Source organism: Crocodylus siamensis, chromosome 13 (assembly GCF_052110815.1).
Source record: "Crocodylus siamensis isolate JL-2025a chromosome 13, ASM5211081v1, whole genome shotgun sequence".
NCBI classification, from domain to species: domain Eukaryota; kingdom Metazoa; phylum Chordata; order Crocodylia; family Crocodylidae; genus Crocodylus; species Crocodylus siamensis.
This window is the reverse complement of record NC_143407.1, coordinates 37,506,419-37,530,266: the sequence shown is the minus strand read 5'-3', so window position 1 is coordinate 37,530,266 and position 23,848 is coordinate 37,506,419. Positions and strand designations below refer to the sequence as shown.

General features: G+C 49.5%; 1 protein-coding gene across 4 annotated transcripts in view; it reads right to left on the bottom strand.

Moving 5' to 3' along the window:
- Nucleotides 1-23,848, bottom strand: part of FAM222B (family with sequence similarity 222 member B) — a 38,197-nt gene that overhangs the window by 4,984 nt on the left and 9,365 nt on the right. The window contains exons 1-2 of one of the 4 annotated variants that reach the window (XM_090025045.1): nt 22,624-22,721; nt 4,360-4,487 (exon numbers count right to left, since the gene is read on the bottom strand). The exons of 1 other annotated variant lie outside the window; for it this stretch is intronic. In XM_090025045.1, coding sequence (XP_089881171.1) covers nt 4,360-4,441 — 82 coding nt within the window. In that variant the 5' untranslated portion in view covers nt 4,442-4,487; nt 22,624-22,721. Of the gene's footprint in view, nt 1-4,359; nt 4,488-22,623; nt 22,722-23,848 lie in introns of those variants that run through there. 2 more of the 4 variants (XM_090025044.1, XM_090025048.1) reach the window with 2 other exon arrangements.

Below are 23,848 nucleotides of genomic sequence, written 5' to 3'. Positions count from 1 at the left end.
CGGCTTCCCTGCTGCGCTCACAAGGCAGGGTGCTGCGGCTGCCATCCCTGGAAGTGGCACACTTGGCCCTCGCTGGCCCAGGCCAACCCGGGACATCCCCCATTCTAGGCCTCCAAGAAACACTTGGCTTAAAAGAAGATATCTACCAAGAGCAGCTAAAGCCTCAGCAGTACAGTCCGGCTCCCGCTCAAGAACCTGTGGCCCAGCCGCCACAACCACAGAGAAGTCCCAGCTCCCACGAGTAAGCTACAGGAAGTCAAAGGCAATGTGAGGGAAAGGGGGAAGGACACCAAAAGGAAACGCACAAGAGCACGCAGAGGGTGGCTTTATAAGCAAAAGCATCCCCTCTCTCTCTAGCACGGCACGTATGCAGCCAGTGCCAGAGTTAAGGGGCCTCTCACCATGGTGTCCAAGCGCTGCATCCGAAGCCTTCCCTACCGAGTAGAGGAACTGCTCGTTTGATGAGGTATTAACCCGAACACTTTTTATTCTCATCCCTGCTCCCACCCTGCCAGCCAGGCTCTCTTCCTCCTGGACTGAGCTGGGGGCTGCTAATCGTCAGGAAGCCTGAATTCGGCTCAGGGATGCTGCCGTGCCTGGCCACCTGTCATTCCTTTTCTGCAGCAAGCTCCCACCACCCCTTATGCTCTCTGCCTGCTCCCCCAAGAACGCCCCTTGCATTTCCAGGGGTGCTGTGCTGATGAACAACAGCTACTGGCCACGCTGAAGGGAGCTCAGACCTCACTGGATCAAGATCCATGTCCAACAGCTCCCATTTAACACTCCAGGTCGCCCTCTTTATTCGCTCACGTCTGGGTTTTCTAACATCAAACCAGACAGCAAATGTCGCCAGTGACTAAGTATGCCAGGTACTTCATCACCTAGACAAGACCACCTTCCTAACAGTCAGGGTCCTGGGGTTGCATTTTGATACAAAGCATTGCAATTCCCATCAGGAAGCAGTTCAAATACTCACAAAGATGCATGTCAAAACATGATTGAATGGGGCAAATCTATCAGCTATGGCACATCCGTAATGGTGAACCTGAAAGGGTTCCTTACTTCAAATCCAGGGTCAGCCTTCAGGGTTAAAACAAGCCCTCCATTCAAGTGAAAATGTGCACCAAAAAGGAACTCCAAGTCCAATCTTAAATTGATTAATAAAGCACCTTTCAGACCCCTCTATGAAATTAGCCCCTTACCCTTTCTGTAAAAATGCCTCCCCACCTTCTCTTGGCAATTCTGGTCTCCAAATGAGAAGCCCCTTTTGCCCTGAAACAGCTCAATCGGTCGTTCCGTTTGCATGGGCTCCACCAGGAGACCGCCCCCCCCAAAGGCTCTTGCACCTTAGCGCAAGGCAGCCTTACATTTCACCGGTGCTTCCACCAGGCTCAGTCATTTCAGTCTGGACAGTAACACAGAAAAACCGGTATCAAACATAAAGGTGATGCCAGAGGAATTTGCAGGTGACCAGAGAGCCTGAAGAGTCAGTGCAAGGGTCCCAAGACAGCAATGCAACAGCCAGGAGGATTAAGTAGGGCAGAAAAACGATGCCTTAGTTCAGTGGACTGTGCCAAGAAGAAAACATCAAGGATGGATTTACACAAGATGTGCATTTGCGTCTGACATCCCCATCGCTTGCGACCAGTGCTGGAACTTGATGCCAGGCCATACAACGATTAGATGTACATTTTCCCATAGCAGATAACCTCTCGTTAGCAGCAGCATGTTTCTCTGCTTCGTTGCAGCACTGATGTTACATCTTTTCTTAAGTGCATTTCGCAGTACAGCTTTAAAAACCACAGCTTTGTAAGCTACTTATGGTTAAATTTTCATTAAAAGTCATTGAAGTATAACAGGCCTTAAAGATCATTACAATAATCAAAGCATTTTGGTTCTGACAAACAAGGAAGAGCTACACCAATCCCTAGGTAAAGCTCTGAGCTGCAGCAATTTCTCTGCAGGTTTAATGAAAGACTTCTCCAGCCTTGGGCAGGAGTTAATTTTTGCCCATGGGTTTGTCTTGTAGCCCAGCAACTCACACACCACACTTGGTCTTTACTGTAGCTTCACCACTACTGTATTGAACCCTAAGTTTCTCATACGCCTGGCTTGCACCCAGGGTAGATAAGAAAGCTGCTCAAATATTTCAAGTCTTCAGCAGAATCATCAAGTGGCGGAGGCAAGGGAGGAAGCAATGCAGATAAAGACCGATGGTCACGCTCATACGCAGCTAAGGACATGGCAGGCTCTCTCTCTCCTTACCCTTGAAATGGCAGGGGGCTGAACAATCAGGCCTTTTCCTCAAAGTCTGTGAAAAACATCTTTATCGAAGTAAAAATATTAACAAGTCGCTTCCAGAAACCTGTTCTTCCAAAGAGCATCCTTGGAAAAAATCCCTTTGCTTGAGGCTGCGCGGGGAAGAAAGAAACCAATGCGTGTGGAGCTTTAAGTAGAACACAGATCCAGAAAGCTACTCCTGGCTTTGGGGGGCGGGGGGCGTGTTATTTTAATACAGGTTATCAGGTACAGCAATGTGGCTTCTATAAAAAGCACAGCGCTATTTCAAACTCTCCGCCACAGCCACCCCCAAAATAAAGGAATCACAAGTAGGTGTTCATTAGCAACACTCATAAACCCAGCTTCCCTTTGGCCAGGGGCTAAAGTGCTTATGCATACACTGTATGTCGAGAAAGGCACCCAATTAATCTTACGCATATCTGCAGGAGGAGGGGGCGAGGTCTGTAGGAGCAGTCTGATTTTCAATGTACATCAGAGTGAGCCGGACCTGCTAAGAATTTCCACCAGCAAGTGCCTTGCCAGTTGTCCCAAATTTGTTCAACACCCAGGCCCTAAGCTCCTCGCTCAATGAGATACGGCATGCTTCCCATCCGGGTTTAGCAGTGCCTGGAACCAGCCAGTAGCACCAGGCTCAGAGCTGCTGCTACGTTAAGCAAGCTACCCTGCCCAATACAGAACCAATGCAGTACAGAAGCCACGTTCCTCATCTCGACATAACCAAGATAGAGGATTCGACTGATCGACAAGCTTTCCCTTGCTCTAACACGACCGCCAGGTAAGCAAAGCTCTCCAGGCTTCTTTTGCACTAAGCTGCCATACAGGTGCTGCCCTCTGAGCAATTAGCTGTACACATATTTTGGCCGGCACTACCAGGACTAGAAAGTCACTGAAGTGAGGAAAGGGAGAGCGCCAGTCACTTTTAGCTACTTTCGTGCCACACGTAGACGCCCCTTTCCGGACACTTTCCCTTGTTGCGACTGCCATGGCGTCACAGAGCACGCTGGAGGCACGTTCGGACAAATGCTGCTTAAGTACCAAAATGCAGAAACGTGCTTTCTTCTGGCAGCTGCCGAACCTGGAGACTATTTCTTTCCCCCACAACATTTCATGCTAGATTTGAGGAGCACGTCATGAACCCTAACAGGTCAACAGCTGGACTATAATTGGAGCGTACGTTGCTTGATTTTGAAAGGCGATAACGAGTCCAACCATGGTTAACTGAAGGCACAGGGTTTTCCTTACATTTAAGTTTCAGATACTTTGGACAAGATAAAGTTAGCTTCTGCATGGAGAACAAGCCTGTGCTGCACTTTGGGCTTCCTGAACAACTTCCTGCTTGCTATCCCCAGTGTAGAATCAGATGCACGACCTGAGCCGTCTCTGAAGGCTGGCAAACAGAGAAGATGGGGTAGCTTGAAACATCTCTTTAATAACCAAACACCTATTCCCAAATCCAAGGTTTATCTGAAATACCACAGGAACGAATGAGGCAACTGAAAGTCCAGGTGTCTATCAAAGTATTTTCAGAAACTTAGAGGAGACAGAAGGAAGCAACAGCAAGACTGATCACTAGAAACCGTGGCTGTATACATTACGAACACTCGTTATAGGTGATGCACCTTATAGCAACAGAGCGAACCTCACCAGATCTCCATTAAGTGCAGCCTAATTTCCACTGGCATCTGCTCTTCTATTTAATTTAGCGAAAATGAATCGGAACATGCGTTCAGAGTCGGGTCAACACACGCTTTTGCTGCAAAACGCTTTTAGCAGAGAGACAGGAATGTAAATGGAAGACTGTTTTGCATGCTGCCTCGCTACGGTTAAAATTAACCTCTCTAAAGTAAGGCGTGGGGAGGCAGGGGGAGGGAGCTTGCTGCTAACGCTCGAACTTTAGTAGCGCTCCTTCCCACAGCCATTATCGATGGGTGCCCGGAAGGCATGACAAAACATAAAGACTCTAATATTAAACAGTTTTTCCACTGCCCCCTAAATGTGCAGCTGTACCAGTGCCAGATTTAACAATGAACCAAATCCTGCAGGCAAAACGTCACTCACATTTCTGAAGTCCAGTGTTCATCTGCATGTAAGAAAGAAGCTGAAAGGAGAGGTCGCCTGGTCCTGGCAGACAGGCCAGCATGGCAGACAGGCACTAACACAACATGGGGCATTCACTCCTCCGCACACTGCAACAACAGAGAGACAAGGCAAGGTTATAAGGCAAGGATGTCGCGAAGACAGTCAAACAGCCCCTGGTAGGTTAAGGAGGGACCCACGCTTCACGGATGCAATGTAATTAGTAACGCGTTGATGAAAAAATCTCTGTATTTTCATCTCAAGCAATAGTTTGCTTTCAAACTGTTGCCATGGCTAAACTGACATTTTAAGATGGCACAGCTGTGCGCCAACTGAGAAATGAAAAACTGGAAAATTAATACCTGCCTCTGCCGACACTTGACAGTGTTCAGCCCCACTGGAAGGTCTCAAGCATCTAACCTACAAAGTACTAATTTTGGCACCTCTACTTACAGGGCTTTTCTAAAGCCAAAAACAATCTGGGTTTACTAGGAGGGGCCTCCTATTTGGTTCTTCAGGACAGAACAAGCCAACATACCGTTCAAAAATACGATGCAAAATAATTAGGCCTTGAGTAACAGGGAAAGCAGCACAACTGCAGCCTAATAAGCCCAGACAATAATGTTATTTGACCTTTTGAGCAAATTAATTCTCCGCAGCTACGGAACAGGTGAAGAAGCTGTAACCAGTTATGTGGCACGCAGCACACGACAGACAGGAGCCACACGCATGTGCTGGGCTTGGTTTCGTGGATATAAAGCTCCCCTGCGCTGCAGGCAGGAACTCCGTCTCGGTCTTGGTTGCAAGCAGAGGAAGCCAACTGCTAAGTGAAGAAGGGCGGCTAATTTACCCCTCAGCGGTTTCCAAGTTCTGCCTACCGAGGTTATGTCTCCTAAAAGACAGTTATTTGCTCAAAACCAAGTTACGAAAGAGCTTTTGTGACGCACTTCACCTCTCCTGGGGACACTAAGGCGGCCGTTCTGCAAGCACCTTCTGCAGCCTTGCGAGCCGCCTCTACCTGGAGCACCCTTCCAAACACTGTGCTGGCTGTAAGGGGCTGGCTAGCACCAGACAAGCCTCCTTGGGTTTCACCCGGGGGAAGCACAACAGTGGAAAATGCAAACTGATAGCCAGCCTGACCTAGTGCTGGACGCAGCCTGACCGTGAAGGAAACACCGAGGGAGACTAATGATGAATGATCGACTGCCATCCGGATCCCACACCCAACACCTGCTGGCTGATTTCAAATGACTTTGAACTGATCCCCAATTTCACACACAAGGCAAAAAAAAAAAAGAGCAGCCTTACAAACCCTGCACCTCATCCTGAGGTTGCACCATTAGAGAAACGGATACAACTCTCATCTCTGGGGACATCCAACTCCGACCGCTCGAGCCAGCTTCCGTGAAGGGCGAGCAGCAGACCTCGAGGGGCAGAAGCCTCGCTCGCATCGAGCATTTTTTCCAACGAATTCCCTTCAAGCAAGTCGGACCACCCATGACAAATCTCCACCCTGAACTGGGGCAGGTTGGGACCAAACCTCCCAGCTGGACTACAGGAAGGTTAGGAACTGCTGTGGTCTCACACAACCACCTGTTAGAAGTAAACCACCTCTTCTCTGACCACGGAGGACAACAGGGGTGGGAAAAGTATGGCGTCCCCTCCTCCCTTCCAGGGACCCTGGGCTACTCACCACCAGATACCAGACTGTTTGCCTGAAGCACCTGTGATCCATGCCTGGGAGACAAGTTTCTAATCTGAAATTCTCCAACTTAAACAGCGAACTGCACCCCAACGAGAGAGATGGACACCAGCGATGGGAGAAGTTTTGCACTTACGCTCCCTGTATTACAGCAATGATGATACAGCAAAATGATGTGCACATCCTCACAGCCCAGGCTGTTTTGCCTCAAAGTGCCAGTTTTAACACATGAAGCAACAGATTCCCCTGTCCCCACAGCCACACGTTCAGTCCTATGGCACAACCCAGAAGGCTGGCTAGCAGCGCTAAACCGTGTCCTGCCGGTTAGCATCCTGAGAACAAGTACAAATGCACCATGTTCGCTGCCCTGTCTCACAGCTCATTTTGCAACACAAAGCAGCACAGCGTCCAACAAAGTCGTCCTATGAAAGCTCAGGTCTCTGAATGACTTAGTCTAGAAGGTGCCACCTTGCACTGCCTGCTACACACAACAGGCTTAGAGGCAATGGCTGTATTTAACAGACAAACAGCAGCGAAAACAGAGGCCCCCGATCCTGCACTAATAGACACGGTGACCTGCAAGCAAGCGTGTGGAGGGAAGAGAGGGACAGCTGGATTTTCAGGAAGGAAAGACAAACTTATAAGGAAACCCAGCAAAGGCTTGGCCTGTCCAAGCAGGATGGTATGCTCTGTGCCTAGGGCCTTTTATTCACTGCCGGGGAAGATCACTTTTAAACCTCAAAACAAGGAAAAAAGGCTTTGCAAAAAAAATTAAAAAAGCAGGTCATGTAAGTAGGGAACACTGTTAAAGCTAACATCTAGCTAATGCCTTTCACGCTTTTCTGCATTCTGACACAGAAGATAATCCAAAACTCGGCCTCTGCTTCACGGCTGGTTACTGCTGACAGCAAGAACTACCACGTTCATCTGGTGTCCGCGGGCTGGGGGACAACAGCTGCCCTTTTCTCTAGGGCAAGAGGCACGGCCACCAAACCTGAAGGCTCATGGACAGGGCAAACCGCAGGCTCCGGCCTGAAATGCCAGTGGGTCTCCACGAAAGCTGGGCGGCTGCACAGTACAGACGGGTCTTCACGCCACCAGCACGTTACCAGCGTGGCCATCCAGCAGACAAAGGATGGCGTGTGCTATCAAGCCTTTCTAGGCATCCCATTTCTTCCCCTTGCCAAGGCTGCCAGGACTGATATGAAGAGCCAAATCGTTTAAATGACAAGCATGTGATCCCCATTTCCCTTCTGTAGCCAACGTATCCATTTCACAGAAGTCCAGCACCACAAAAACCGTAAGCAGAGGACAGCTGTTTTATTGCACCGTATCTTTTGCATGTTCCTGCCTACATACGGAAGTGCTGCATCTACAACGTTTAAAGAACAACTGAAAGGGAGACAGGGCTCCGTGCACCCAAAAAGAAGGAGGCATGGATAGTCTCAGAAAATACCTAGTGAAATCTGCTGCTTCGGGAATCCCAGTTAAGAGAACTGGACAGACTCTTCAAGGGCTGGAAGAGGGAAGTCGGAGAACTAGAGAGTGGCCCAAGAAGCCAGAGCTGCAGACACCCCACAGCGATCACTTGGAAAGAATTGGGCTGGGGAAATTACATCAGATCTCCCATCTGGCAGGTCTGAGAGCCAATGACTCCCAATTTAGAACAAGTTAACACTGCACGTGTGCTCCGACACAAAAGCGGTTTCTCGAACAACTCTGCTTTGAAATTTGGCCATTTCTTTTCAGAGAAAGGTGGCAGAGAGACAGAGCTGCCTTGTCAAAGACCCACCATTGCCAACACGCACGACAGAAAAAAAGTATCCGGACTGACAACCTCCTGTCTCACAACAAATCGCTCAATTTGTACAACACGCTCACTTACACACGTGCATGCAGCCAACTGACCAACGCCCACGCCCCGCAAAACCAAGCACCAGAAACCCGGTACGCTTTCCTTGGGCAAATCTCTTCATAGCACAAATGCTTCCGGCCTCCCAGGTCCTGCGCCAACGATCCTCAGTGCTGAGCTACAGCAAAGCAGGGCTCGCCATCATCTTGGATCCTGAACACTGGCTGCGGGATCCCACCCTGCTACACATCACGGCAGACACTGGGCCCTTTGAACAGAAAAGCCATTCCCTGGCAATCCTGTGAGAAATGTAAATACCCCAAACTCTCCCGGCAGAGCACAGTTCAGACAATTATGCAGAACACCAGGAGAACAACTTCACGTCAGCTCTGTGCTGAATCGCTACCGGATAGCAATCGCCCGCATTCATGAAAACGCAGGCTTGAGGGTTAAGACCTCGAAACCTGAACCCACCATTTTTCTCACTGCTTCTAATAAACTGAATTCCCAAAGCCCTTTAAAAAGGGTTAAAATGAGTGCTGACTCGCCACATTTAGGGCTTAAAAGAATTACGTGAAGACTAGAAAGTTGCTTGACCTCTACATTCGAGATGTATTCATGAGTGCAACAAAGACGCAGTACTCCCCGAGAACTTTCCAGGCATCCTCTGGGCAGTTTCCCATCCCAAATTATGCCCAAGCGAGGATGAAAGACCAAGCGAGAAAGCCAGCTCATTTTAATCAAAAGGAGACAAAACCATTGCAAGTTGCCACCGCCCCGGGCGTTCCTTCCTTAGATACTGCTGCACCTGAGTAAGCAATAAGAAATGCTCAGATTCAGCAGAAAAACATCCCCACTCTCTCCTCTTCCCTCGTTCTTCTCATACTTTCACAAGGCAAAACCCAGGTCTGGGTCTCAGTGACAACACACCCAGACGGGAGCGCTTGCCAAAGTGTGTTAACCGAGGCAGAAGATTTTAGTTGCGCTAATAACGATCAGATCCCTCTAAGCATCTGATCTTTCACCCTGCTCCAGAAGGCTGTCCACCCAGGAAATGGTACTTTACCTTTTTTCACCTTAAATAGCTCGTGACCCCAGAAAATTCATGCAACCGACTGCCCCTGCCCATTACACCCCTAACAAGCGAGAGCGGACCCACACGTAGCACAAACACAAGGCACAGCTCTCGCAGGAAGATACGCGGAGGGCTTGCTTAGCTGCTTAGTCACTAAATATCCCTGTAGTCTGAGCACTGTGACTTATGAGCAAACCTCTTGCTAAAGTGCCACGGAGAACATCAGTGCCTTTCACGCATGCAGCAATAAACCACATAATGGCACATTACAATGTGAACAGGTGATTAAGAGCAGCCAAAGGCAGCATTAAATTCAGAGTGGTCAGATGACTGCCCCGGGAAAGCGGCCGTTCCCTGCTGGCCAAAGCACACACATTTACTTCGTTAAGAATTCCTCGTCAGCTCCAACCCCCCTAGGGTTGTTTTTATGTTTCAAAAAACCTTCCACAGACTGCAGAAAAGCTGCCCCTTGCTCACTCCCTGTAGGGTCACAGAGGCTGAAGCCCCTGGATGACAAAAGCAATTTTCAAGGAAGGGTTTTTGGTTACAAAGGACAGCCTTTTTTTAAAGTGAAAGCATTTCATTTGCATTCTTGTTGTTGAGGCTCTACTGCAGCCTGACTTGCAAATCATCCTGTTCACACCAGCCTGGTAAACCGAGTGCCAAGTCTGGTTTCCTGACAGTGCAACAGGACGCGTACGGAGGTGCTGACCATGGCTCCGCTGTTAAGACTCGATTCCATTTTGCACTTAAAAATCTTGCTTCAAATTCTGTGCGTTTTACATGGCCTCCCCAAATGTACCGCGCTGAGCCTTTCAGAACAGGACACATTTTCTGAGATTTTGCAAGTAAATCCATTGGGAGTTAGAAACTCATCGAAAATCAGGCCCTTTAAGACATTCAGGTCAGTCTTCTCTTGGTCCCAGACGCTTCTCGCAATAAACGTATGCAGGCAATTCAAACCATCCATGCAGTTAAAATTACTCAAAATCTGGTGCCTAGACTGCATTTAAAGAAATGAGGTTGTAGCTAGGCTAGGGTTTAATAGTTGCACCTCACTGTTGTTATACACACAGGTCAGAGCAAATCAAGGTCGGCTGCTGGGACAAAGGCGACTCCACCAACCCATCCCTCCTCCTCCTCCTGGGCTGGTTTGCATGCCCCAGTCCTGCTTGTCCTGCAGCATGGAGGGAGAAAGCCGGGCCATCTGGAAGGTCTCGCTCCACGTGACAAAGCCCAGCAGTTACTGCTGCCTGCACTGTCCCTCTACCTTGTAGGGAACAGCTGGGGGAAACCAGGGAACGATGCAGAGTGACTAGGAAGTTCTCAGGACGTGGAAGTTGTCTCATTGTACAAGCACACCACACTCTCACAACATTTGCTAAGCTCCCCTATGTACCACAAGTGCCCGACACACAAGGCCTTGCACCACAGAGCAAAGGGATGGAGGAGATGCTCCCCACGAGCTGCCACAGGCTGGTGGCTCGTAGGAAATGGCTTTTGTTTGGAAAAGCAGTAAGCATGGAAATCTAGCTCTGGGCGCATAGAACAAAACCAGCATGTTTGACGCTCCAAGATGAACTCCAGATCTTCACAATTTATCCCACAAAGCTAAGGACTGAGGGATGGGGGGGGCAAGCAGCAACATCTATTCACACCAAAAAAAATATCTTTCAACCATTACGTTTCCCACCCTGGGGTCCCTTACGCCTGGGCAAGGGCTGGCAGCACGGATGGCTTGCTGGGTTTCTCTGCTTCTACCCGGCTCTATTTCACGCAGCGGCTGTCTGAAACGCCACGACCACGCTACACAATCTAAGTTCAGCCTACACAAATGTTCAAAAGCCAAAAACGAATGGAGAGCAAAGTTGCTGAGGTGCAAATGTCTGCAAGAGCCCGGCAGGAAGGCAGCTGGCTTGCATTAAATGTTCGGGCCCTGGACAAAAGAAAAAAAAAAAAAAATAAAAAATCAGCATCTCATTTACCTTCCTGATTGCGACCCTGAGGATAAAACTCTAAGCTGAACTGCATTCCTCCCTTTTACCTCTCCCAAACCAACTCAAAGGTTCGGTTTCGAACTACACATTGGATTCCCCTGAATAAGCTCGTGATAACGACAAGGAAAGGCTGGAACGTGGAATGATTCAGACCTCCTTCCAAAGGAAAAACTCTTATTTTCAAAATCGCCTGGGCTTGACAATTGTTGGCGATTTAAGTAGTAGCTATTTGGATACAAAGCCGTAGCACTCCTTTTTACATACACGCTCGCCCCTCCCTTCCCCGAGCCCCAGCCAACTTTGAAAAACCGTAGTCGATCCCAGCCGGTTTCCTCACTCGTTCCTTATCTCCCAGACTTCCGGCCTTTTACGAGTCTTCAACTGACCCTCCATCACTGGACGTTACCACACAGACGCCCTCATGGAGGCTCTCCGCTCTAAACGTGCTAGAGGAACGAGAGATAAATCTAACTGTTTCCCACAGCTACATGACTAAACTAGCTTTGTATTCCCAGGCAACGGATACAATACCTTTTTAATATTTTATAAATGGAAAACTGCAAAATAACGTTAGAGAGGAGGAGGAGTCCCTTGATGTGGCAATAAATCACAATGCAGGCAAGTGTATTTGGGAATAAACAAGTAGGAGCCACGAACAATAGAAAGTTACCCTTGGTACTGGCTGAAATGCTATGTCAGCATCTCCCAACCTTTGGGCTTTCGGAATCAACACGGACCTTCCCGCAATCCCCGAAACACTTTCGATCAAAATCAATTTTTGCTCTGTGCAGTTTAATTAACCATGATTTTGCTTACAAACCATCTCACCTTTCAAGCTCACCTCCATTTATAACAGTAGGCAGGCAACCAAATTAAAGAGTTAGGGGAGGAAGGCAGAGGGCATTTAAGCAGATGTGGTCCATCTCCTTGGGAGCTCAGCGACAGCGGTACATCTTCGTCCTTTTCCCCAAGTCACGGAGGCCAACACCCAAGAGCAAAGGCAACTAAGGAGCTTGCAGGCTGCAATACCTGAAGGCAACATGCTTTTCCTGCATGCCTTGCAATCCTTGTGGACCTGATGACAACCAAGGGTGACAAGGCTTCAAACCAGCACTTGTGGTTTTGAACAGAATGTATAATACACTTCAAAAAGACAATGCTGCATCTACCAGCTCACAATAGGCACGCATTATACCGAATGACATCAGTCCCATCCAACCCATTCTTTTGTCCCAGCGCAGCAGCAAGCTCAAGGTTATGATCTGAAAATATAAAAAGCCCTTTTAAGACTGGTCCCAATAGCTTCTTTTAAAATACTACATGCCTGCTGAAGAGCAGAACAGTAGGTCTTAATTGTAAGATGGATTTTTACATAGCTCCTGACCTTTTGTCTAAATGAGGCCCAAAAAAGAAGGAAGAGCAATGCGTCACTCCAGTTATTAAAATCCATCAAGCTCAGACTTTAGCCTTGGGATAACCACAGCCAAAAAATTGACTTGCAAGTAATTATCACTGCTATCTGCAATAAAAGTTAATTGGACATAATTGAACTAAAGCCCTAATCTGAATGAAGCTGTTGCTGGCAAGGAGCCTGCTCCTGCTCGCTCTCTACAAATGAAAGTGCTAGCAATAACGTGGACAAACATGAAATCACTCTCGCAGCTTCCCCATTGCAATTCACTCGGCATTTCTGCTAATGCCCAGCTTGTTGGGCCAAGATAAAGCCATTAACAATGCCTCTCCTCACTAGAGAGGCATTTGAACCATAACCAGGAGCACAAAGGAGGAAGAGTTTCTGAAACACACCCCAAGTTGCTGCTTCGCTGACCCCCTGGCTGCTTAGTACTGAAATGGCAGCACCATCAGAGTTTCACAAACCCCCAAGCACTGTAAATCTGATGAGCGGAAGGACTGAAATGCTCTTTCTGCATTTGTGAAACCGGAAATGTATTAACTAGAAATGCTTCCCCCCACCACCATTACTGGTCATTTGAACCGACCACCTTGGGAAATCTCAGTTGCTTTTGCTTTTCCAGAACCAGGCTTCTCAGATCTTTGCTGCAGCAGTGACAATCAACTGCCTTTAAGTGCTCAGCCCATGCAGGTGCTTGGGGGAGGGGAGCTTTTAGCTTAATTCCTGCTGGTTGGCCCATTTATATTTTGCATTTTTGCTAACTAACAGACCAGAAAATGGCTCCCCCTCCCTTTCAAACCTGCTTCCACTTGTAATAATTAACACTTTGCCCTTCGCCCATGTCTCTCAAAACACTTGACAAACATCACTCAGGCCTCACCACCACGGAGACAGGCAGGAGTGACACCCCCCGCTCCCCACCAGAGAAGGATACCCTACAGAAGAATAAACCAGGACACATGAGCCAAAATAGGAGAGGAAAAGGCTGTTGTGACTGAAGCCCTGGGGAGACGCAGGAGATGGCTGCAATATCTGTTGCTGCCTCAGATTCCCCATGTGATAGTAGGCAAGTTCTTCACAGCCTCTGCGCCTCAGCGTGGCCATCTGTAAAATGGACACTAGACTTCCACACCTGGATGGAGCGGCGAGGATATATGTCAGCTCCCACTGGCAGGGGGCCTTAGAGCAAGGTCTCCAGGTAAGCGAGCAGCGCGGCTGGAAACAGAGCCTGGGTCTTGCTCCAAAAAGTCCTACCTTCGTCTACCGTTCGTCCCCTCACGACTCTTCAGAACAGGGCAGCATTGCTCGTCTCTGGGAAGCCAAGATTCAAGACCTGGAAACGCCAACTCCTCTGTGCCCCAGCCCCAGGTCTGCGACTCATTCTGGTAGATTCAAAGCAGCCATTTCATATTCAAGCTATTTTTAGAGTTAACTCCCCATTTTGACATGCGATAGAAGCTGACAGGCAACACAGATGTAAGGTAGCTCCTACCAGGTGTTGAAGGCCTGGCCCAAGGCTAGGATCAGGCTGGGGAGATGTGGAACCGACAGCAAGCAGAAAAACTAAAGGGCCCTGCCAAGGCTTCGAGCTGTACAGTCACACTTGAAACGATCGCTACCGGCCAGCGTAGGAGCAAGAAGAGAGCTCCCCGACCGAAATCAGGGTGGGAGGGGACCAGGGGAAGTGGCTTGCTTGCATTGCTTTTGTATTAATTTCCACTGCATCTTCACCACAGGAAAGCATGGAGAGGCGTTCAGTTCTGCTCTTCCTCCCCTTCCGTAGCAAAAGGGCTTGCAGGACTACAGCCGAGCAGGCCCCACATTCAAGCAGCAACGTGCTGAGTTGTGCCGCGATAACTGTTTCACAAGGCACAACACTGCGCAGAGGAAGGGAAAGATGCAGGAAGAAAAGTGCAGAAGTCAGGGTGTGGGGTAATTTAGACAGGTGGAACATACAATTGGGACACACCTGGCTAGCCTGCCTACTGCTAAAATGAGGCAGTGAGCCATGTTAGCCTGAAGGCAGGCAGCACCTTCCCGGCTAACTTGGGAGAGGCACAAGCTTTCATACCACGCAAGCTCCTGCTTCTCCGACCCGTGCAGTGTCCAAGGTGCTGCCCTGCCTTCCTTCTACAATGCACCAGGGGCTCTTCAACCAGGGCCAGAACAAGGACGCAGACAAGGTTCTTTGGGTAGATGGCACCTCTTTTATGAGACCAACTACGCAGTTGGAAAAGTTGTTCTTTGCAACCTTTCGGGCACAACCGCCCTTCCTCAGGCATAGGGAGAGTCTGTAACAAGGAAGGAGCCCTCCAGGTTCCTGGATGGCCCTTGCAATACCCAGCAGGACACACTCCCCTCCCCAAAAGCGTACACCACAGAGGGATCAGACCACTCCTTCCTGGACCTCCCAACTGCACTTGCAAGCTCCAGGACGCTGAACAGCTACACAAATGCACCTTTGTTTGGAAAGGGATTAAGGCTGCTTTAACCCGGGGCCCTGCCACCGCCCCTCAATGCAAACCCTACCCAGGCAAGGAACCAGCAAGTCCCAGACACTCCCGCGCCTGCCTGCCTGCACATACGTCGAGGCATTCTGCGTCCTCCCGTGGCGCTTCCTTCTGCCCTCAAGCAATGAGGAATCCTGCTATACGCTTTCCCTCGCAGCAGACGGCAAAACTCGGTGACAGCCACAGCAGCAGCATCCCGTGTGCACAAGCTGTTTGCTATATGCTGGGTTACGGGGGAAGGACCAGGCTGGGGAGAAGGATTTGTATGATAGCATAAAGGAGACTCATGGCGTGTGAGCGGTGCTTCTTCCCTCCACTCCAACAGCCAGGAACTAGCTTCCAGGCTGCTCCAGTCCCAACAGCGGACCATGCTGGGCTAAGAGCCGAACCTACCTAGTTTGCTTCGATGTCCAGCACGCAGCTGGCTAAGAAATCAGCAGAAGGTGGGCAATGCCTCGCTGTGCACTGGCTGCTCCACCGAAGAGGAATGGACTCACCAAGGCCTGCAAGAGTGACCGAAAAGCCTAGGACTGAGCCCCAGAGCGTGACTTTTAGAGGGGTCCTTGTGGCTGTACATGATTGACTGCCTGTTTTTCCAGTCTCCCCCCTCCCCTTTCCTTTTAAAAGCAATTAATTCACACAGTGATAAAATTTACCTGGGGCGTGATTAGCTCCAATCTCAACGGGTAGCTTCCGTCTCATTGTAAGTTATGGGAAATGATAGCCATCTTGAGCACGGGAAAATTGCGAGTTAGAGAAAGATAATGACTGTGTTTTTCTGTGCCAATAATTTCTTGAAATGCGCAGTCACAGTGAACTGGCAACAGTTTTAACTATGTGAGATGTGTAAACAACAAGCCAGCTATTTGCTAGGCAGACACTGCAAAAAAATGGTGAAAGTCTTAATTTTGTAAAATTACTTCTAGCTCAAACCAGCAACATGCCTAGTTAAAAATGCAGAAGAAAAAAAATCAATCTTCATCCATAGATTTGCGTTATAAATCTGGGACAGATACTCCAGTCTTCATCCACAACAACGAGCTTGAATTCCTGCTCAATATAAAACAACCAAAAGAAACCAACTCTTCCTCTGTAAAAGAAGCATTACTGCCCCACTAGCACAGCAAGCTTAGCACCAACTGGATCCGGGTTTCAGCCACTGCTGGACAGATGCTTGTGCTACTTGGGCATGTTTAGTCAAGAAGAGGGTTGCTTCATGTTGTGTTACCTACTTTGTTCCTGAGTTCAGAGGCCAGGTGCAGTACAAATACGATTGCGTGACCCCATCAAAAGCACTATTTGGGGGGGGGAGGGGGGGAGTTTTGGGAGAAACAAGTGAGATTTGTGGTTAAAATGCAAGACAAAAAATCTTGGTTTTATTCCTTGGGGTCCTGCAGACATTCTGTGTGACCTTGGAAAGTCAGCCTCTACGCACCTGTTTTCCATTTGTAATATGAGGATAATACTTTCCTGCTTCACAGGGGATGTTGTAAGGCTTAACTAATAATTGGAAAGCACTCTGAAAGGCTCCACTGGAAGCTACTTTACAAGCGTAAGGTGCTCGCAGGGTAAGAACGCGAACCCCAAGAGGGAAAGGCTGATTCAGAAGGAGAAGGTGCTACCAGGAAGACAAAAAGAACAGACTTTTACCTGGCAACGGGTACAGGGGTCCTACCACCGTCTTGTCCCAGACCTACTTTTGATACGAGTTTCCTGAAAAACCCAAAGGACACCTCGGTACTTCTGAATAGGGGGAAAAATAAAAATATACATTCGCACATCCAGCCCCTGCTACGACCAAAGATCTCTGCTATAGAGAGATTGCCTTACAAGCACAAAAACTAGCTGGTCGGCCTCCAGCTCCTTGCTGTCCACCATGCAGAAGAGCAACGGTGAAACTTGGCTGGAGCACTTGAGAGACTGTGGGAAGCTCAACATATCATTAGAATAAGAGACTTCTGTCCACAGATTCAGGAAAGCCAAGTTTTGGAGTGTGATGCTCGGCAGCATCCTCCTGCAGCTACCAAAAAGAAAAGCCTTGTTCCCATGAAAGGCTGCAAAAGGACTCCTGCTTGCTACAAGACATTTCCTAGCTCATCTCTGGCAAGTAGCTTTTTACATGCCCACGGGTCAGAATAAGAAGCCCGTTATCACTGTGCAACAACCTAGCACGGAGCAAAGCCAAAGCTGGATTCTCTTAACAGCCTGGGACAAAAGAGGTGGAGTGGACTCGGGCGACACACAAATGCCCCATAGTTGCAACTAAGACCTAGAGAGGAACTCAATGCATTCATTCACAGCTGCCACAAATCTGTACTATGACAACCAGAAACGGTTCAAGATCCCCGTTTCACATCCCTGCCTTCACACTGCGAAAGGCCAGCGCGCCAATTCTTTTTGAACAGATGCCGGCCTTTCCCGGCATCAAGGCCGAGACGACTTGCCGGCAAATGTTCTCACTGATCTCACTAAAGCTTCCAAAACCGTTAAGGTGGTAGGAAGACTAAACGTTCCCCCTTCAGTGAACTGCATTTGTACGGTTTATAACTCTGTGATGGATAAAAGCTCTGCAGAAGCTGTAATTAATGTTTTTTCTTGGAAGGCATGCTCAACCCTTTGGCACTCATACCTTTAATGAAAAGCAATTTATCATCTTGCTTTGAAAAGCTGAATCTGCCTTTTTAATGCAAAGAGAGAGACATGCGTTGCTTAAAGCACATTCTGGGAATGTAATGCACAAGCGAACGTTCACGAACGCTGACAGCCGCGGTCCTGATTTTGATACGGATGACACTAATCAGAATCCTCGTCTAGCCTGGCAGTAACATGTGCTTTCTGGCTTACCTGGGGCTCTCCAAGTTGCGACGCAGCCCAGCGGGAAGCTCACAGATGTGCTCTTGTAGAACTGAAGTCGGAGCTGCTTCTTCAGGGCATTATGGAAAAAGTGGGACTTTGTCTCAACTGTGTGGCAGCTTTCTCACCTCTGCCTGCACTACTGAGCAGCGCTCAGATGCCACGCGGGTGTACTGACTGCAGTTTGCACACCTGTTCGGCTTACAAAGCAGGCAAAAAATAAAGCACTTACAGAGTGTGCAATGCTTGTTTCTCAAATCTAATGCTACCTTCTGCTGCTGACATATGCAAAAAGCTTTCAATGAGGAGAAAAAGCATTGCAGGAATGCCTGTGCCAGTATTAGCTGCTGGCATGCTTTGCCAGCCCTTGGAGTAGTTGGCATCTTAAAAGTGAACATCACCAGCACTACCTTACAAGTAGCCAATGCAGAAAACAGTCTCTGTTCCACAGGGTGACTTGAATTTAAAAGCTAAATATTTCCATTACACATGTAAGTCCGTTTCCCACTACTGCAGTCTCCTGCTCCTTCATCATTTGTCTTTTGACACAGATAAATGCCAGTGGAGATTATGTTTGCTGATAAAGGAGGAGGAATAAGCTGCAATGTGTCCTTGGAATAAGACAAAAGGTGCCGAGGTCCAGGCTGCCAGAGCAGGTCAAGGAACTGCCTGCTGAAATTATAAACCTAGAAGTTAAGAGAACATCTTTCAGCACTGCTTTGATATTTTGCAACAAGGCAGCGAGTGGGGCAAACGGGCCAGGACCCAAACAAAAATCGAGGTGCTGAGGGTGAAATCTGGGGCAAGTAATCCCCAAAGGAGCAACGAGGGGATAAAAGGAACCTAACTTCTGTTTTGAGCATGCTGGCTCCACAGATCCCCTGTTGAGAGGACCCGTTCTGCCATGCAGCAACAGACCCCCATCAAAACAGCCGCCAAAAGAGCCCACCCAGCACTCTCGCTCAGGGCACATATCTTACGTCTTCAGGGAAGAGGGGACAGTCAAAAGAAACATCTTCAAACTGCAAAGATTGCTGCAATAAATAACCCATTCTTTCTCTGCGATACAGTTCCCGCAGGCCCCGCTGTGCCACACCAGCTAGGAATGAAAATCCACAAGAAGAGAGCTGGGTACCGCTAGTAGAAGAGGACATTTGTCTCCCAGAGTGGAGCATCCCATCTGATCAACGTGCACTGTATTGGCAGAACGACGCTTTGTAAATCATCAAGAGGCGCTCAGCCCACCCAACTCCAGAACGAGATCTCCTTCGAAACAAACTGGCTCTTTGCTTCTTGCTGCAAGCCACAAGCACTCTTAAGGATTTGAAAGATTCCCCTGTTTTTCTGGTCAAGGAAATAGCGACTTCTTAACAGTCAAGTTGTGCAGCCAAGCCTAAAGCAGAAGATCAAGGAGCCCAGCAAATCGTTTGCTTTAAATCAGTCGTACTGAAGGTTTTAGAAGGGAGTTTTAGGACTCAGCAATCCTCCTGAACATTCGTACGAGAAAGACCTGCCGTCAGGTGGAAAGTTCACAGACTCACCTACTAGATCCTGCAGCTAATGAGCAGATGCAAGGCAGAGCAGGGACCTTGATAACACCGCGAGAACCAAGGTTTTAACCTTATGGCTTCCCAGGTTACAATTTGGACCAGACGAAGCCTGCCACAAAGCGTGAGGAATGAAATTGGTGCAGACATAAATCCTACAATTCAAAGGGAGGGAGAGGCTGAAGTTGTGTGTCCGTTTTGGCCAGACAGGAATCAAGGCAGAGTTTAGGGACAGCAGCTTTTGCCCCCTCGCTTTGAGGGTGCTGGTGCACGCTTCTGCCATACGACAGACCTCTGTTCAGAGCAGCGGGGGACTCTCGGGGTGGAGAGGGAACTGTTCCTGATGCACCGCATGGATATTACAGGCTCTTAACAAGGGTTTCCGGCTCAATTCAACCACCTGAAATATCACTTTAGGCAAAACTTCTAGCTACGACAAACTGGTTGTATTGCTCTCGTCTTGTACTTGCCAGACAGGCCCCTGATTCAGCAGCCAGGAACAATCTCTCGACTTGCAGGGGAACAAAACACCACCGCTCCGGACTCGCAGGATTCGGTCACCCAACCTCTTTCTTCCTCCTGCAACAGTCCAGGTGCTGCCTTTGTTCTGCTGGTGACAGAAGTGGTACCTTCTGCATAGGCCCTATTCTTCTCCTTTAAACTAGATGGGTATTATTTTTAAACGGTTTGAAACCATCTTGAATAAAGCACCTACCATTTAAAGATCCTCATACTCAAAGCCACTTTTGAAGTCCTACTACTTTCATTTCGCCCCAAACCAAGCCCAAGTCATTTAAACTCTAGTAAGTTCCTGTAATGACTGCTCATGAAAGACTAATATTATAGCTATTCAACACAAACCCACATTTCATTTCAAGCTGCGGTATTATTAGCCATTTCTAAAATGCATTCAGTGTTAACCAAACCCAGAGCATTTTCACTCTTCACTACTGTATACTCTTTAATTTGCATTGACCCTAGTTCAATATCTGATGACATAAAATGCAAAGAACACCTTCGGAGTAAGAGCAAAGAGGACTCAATCAGAGAGCAACATTCTTATTTGCAATAAAATTTCTCTCGTGGAAAATCAGTTAAAAGCAAGTGCCTTATTATCTTCTGTTGTGCAGAGATCTGTTAAAGTTTAACCACGTTACGAAACTGCATGCTCTTCTTTGGACTGAACCGGGAGCAGAGGACATTTTGGCCGCACTCCCTGGCAAGTGTAATTAATTCTCCGAATCCCGGTTCAATGGACTTTCTTCCCCATCTCACAGGTAGCCTCGCGCCAGCCCACCCGCCTGGCTGGCCTCACGTCTGGGCCCGATGCCACGGGCAAGGGGGCCAGGCCTGAGGGATCCTGCTGGCCCCCTTTCTCAGTTTGGGAACTCCTTATTTGTCAGCCTTCTACGCCGTCCCGCATTTTCGTCTCCGTTCGGCAATCCCATCCCTCAGTTTGCAGAAGGTTACCTCATCCCATCAGAACCTCGCCTGGACCCGCAGCCAATTCACTCAGAACTGAAACACCTGCCACTACCCAGGAGCACCGTCAAAGGGGAGAAGCAAGACATTTTTCACCTTAATCCCATGCCAAAGAGTTAAGCTAGCTACTGTGCTGATCCCAGAAAGGTACTAATGACATTGCCGTCTCCTATTTATCACTGGATATCTAACCTACCACATGTCCGTGAAATGACGGCCCTGTGACACCAAGCACTTTAAATTGGGCCACTCAGCAACATATATACACCCAGTTCTTGAACAAGCTATTTGAAGCTGCTTTGCCAGCAGTTTCTGGCCTGTACAGTTGGAAAGCACATAGTTCTGGCCTCACAAAGAGCAGACCTGTAAATGACATCTCGAGGATTAACCTGATTGAGATGCAATTTGCCTAGCAACCATTCATTAAGCAGAGTTCAGAAACGGGCCAGCGATCTATTCCACCTCCTTATCGGAGCTGCAAACAGATAACCGGCTCTGCTGTGTCCTCTACCCCCGTTTCAGGCGCGTGGTAAACAGCTTTTTTCAGAAGTTCGGCCTCCTCCAGTAAATCTCCGGGAACAGCCCCTTTCTCTAAACACACATGGGATTTAGTTGCAGAAGTGCCCGACCAGCTTGAAACAACAGTTGAAAAGCACCACCATGTAAATGCAGCCACAATTTTCTTTTATCCTCTTACCTTGAGGGACAAGAGCCTACCCCCAGCCTTAAAAAAAAGGACTCAGCCCAAACATTTCAGCATGCAAGGGTTTGCCGATCATTTAGAGAAGCTCAATAGCAATCTTATTCCGCTCCTTCAGCATGTGAACGGAATCGATTTGTATCCCTGAAGCCTTTGATAAAGGCTCTCCTCTCCCCCTCTGAGGGGACTCAAGGCTGGTACCCCCCTCCTATTAAGCCCCGTCGCTCACAAAACAAGTGGAACAGAACATAAAATGTTGTTGGCAAAAATCAAAGCAGCTACTTGGGTTTCAATAGCACAAAGTGGCTCGGCCATAGCACAGCAATCGTTTGCCCACAGGAAGCCATCAGCTGTTCTTCTTTTGCATCCAAGTTAAATGAGAGGGACGAGGACGGACATACCTACGACCACGCATCTGAATGCTCCTTCCTTAGCATGCAGCTCTGTGGGGAAATCACGGTGACATACAGCATGCCATTACTATTAAATATTTAAGCCCGAAAAATTAAACTGACAATAAAAAATTAATGCCGTGCAATACAACTGCAGAAGGGGAGGGGGGGTCTTCCCAGAGGTGAAAAGCGCAGGGACCACCACTTCACCTTTGTGAGCAAGTAAGTGGTGCGATTCCTGCACAATCCTCCAAGTCTCTCCGACCTGTGCTGTCCTGCCACCTCCTCATTATACACCAGGCTTGCAGTAAAAGCCAGGGCACGGCACAGCGGCGCTGCGCTGGGGGCTGCCTTGCTCTTTTGTGATTTAGGCTTCCTAAAGGCTGGCCCCTCAGAGGAAAGGCAGTTCTGCGACTTCCTGGCTGGGAGGACGAAAGAAGCGGTGAGGCTGCAACAATTCCTGCCGGGGCCAGCCCGGAGAGTGCAAACATCCGCCGGGCTGGGAAGAGCTGGGGAGCGCAGCTCGCTTACCCTAGAGAGCGGCCGCAGGCTGGGGGAGCCCGCAGGGTGACACCGGGGAACCAGGGAGCAGCCCCCCTCCTGCTTCCAGGGGAATGGGGGCCGGGCAGGGCACGGCTGCAGGCCAGGTGCTTGGCCCCAGTGGGAAGGGCATGCCCTGGCCCCGCAGGATGCGGCCAGGCCCAGGTGCCGGCGAGGCTTACCGGGTGTCGGCTGGCAGAGGCGGTGCACAGAGCCCCCATGCTTGGGGCCGGGGCCGCTGCAGGCATCCTCCCGGCTCGGCTCGGCTCAGCTCCCGGAAACCGGCCCCTCCCCGGGGCTGACGGACGGCCGCCCGCCGCCAATGGCAGCCCCGGCCCCGGCGAGCCGGGCGGCGGGAGGGGCGACCGGGCAGCCGGCGATTGGTGGCCGCCAGCCCTTTGTTAGCTGCCCGAGCCGCCCGGGGAGGCTGGGGCACCTGCCCTGCCCGGCCCCCCCCGCCTCCCTGCTGCTCCGGGGCTGCCTGGCAGGCGGGCTCCGCCAGGTACCGGGGCCCAACGCCCCGCGGGTAGGGACGGCAGGCCGAGCTGCAAGGGCAGCACCAGGGCGGCTGCACTTCCACCTGCAGAGCAGCGCCGGGCACCTGGGCAGGCAGCCAGGGCAGACTGGGAGGAGAACAGCGAGCACAGGACAAGCGTCCCGAAAGCCAGGAAAGGGGGCTCTGCCCTTCGAGACAGGCTAACGGGGGCTTGGAGTCAGGCTTCAAAGAGCGAGCTAGGGTTTTCGTAACTTCCCTGCTAAATAAAAGCAGGCTAGACGCAGACACACACAGACACACACACGCTCGTTGCCTAACAACCCTCTTTAATGTTCCTGGTCCCTGATACTTTCCCTATACTTTCTGGCTAAGCCTCCTCTTCCAGTCCTAATCTGCATCATCAAAATAGGCGCCCTGCTGGGAAGTATTAAAATGGCAACCCCCCACGGAGGCCACTGCCTCTTCCACTGCATGCGGATACTGAAACGGCAATACATATGTCTAAAAATACGCTGGAGACGCTTTGACGTTGTCATCTTGTAAACGGGGTGGTTTTTTGGGGGGAAGGGGTAATTACTGGAGCGCCCATCAGAGCCGGCTGTTAAAGCCTCGCCTGGTAGCACAATGGAGGCATTAAAAGTCACCCATAAAAAGCTGGTGCCAGCACTAATCCTCCTCCAAAGTGTGGAGGGCTCAAATCAAGCTCTGCATTTCAACAAGCATCCTCCCTCTGAAGCCTTGGAGCATTAATGAAATAATCCTTTACACTCTGAAGGGGTATCGTGCGGGATAGCTGGGGAAGCGGAGGCCCACAACGATGCATGGCATGAAGACAGGAGGAGCTGAGCCCATCAACGCCCCGGACTGCAAAATGCAGGCGTGGAGTTGGGGAAGTTGGGGCCTGCTCCTTT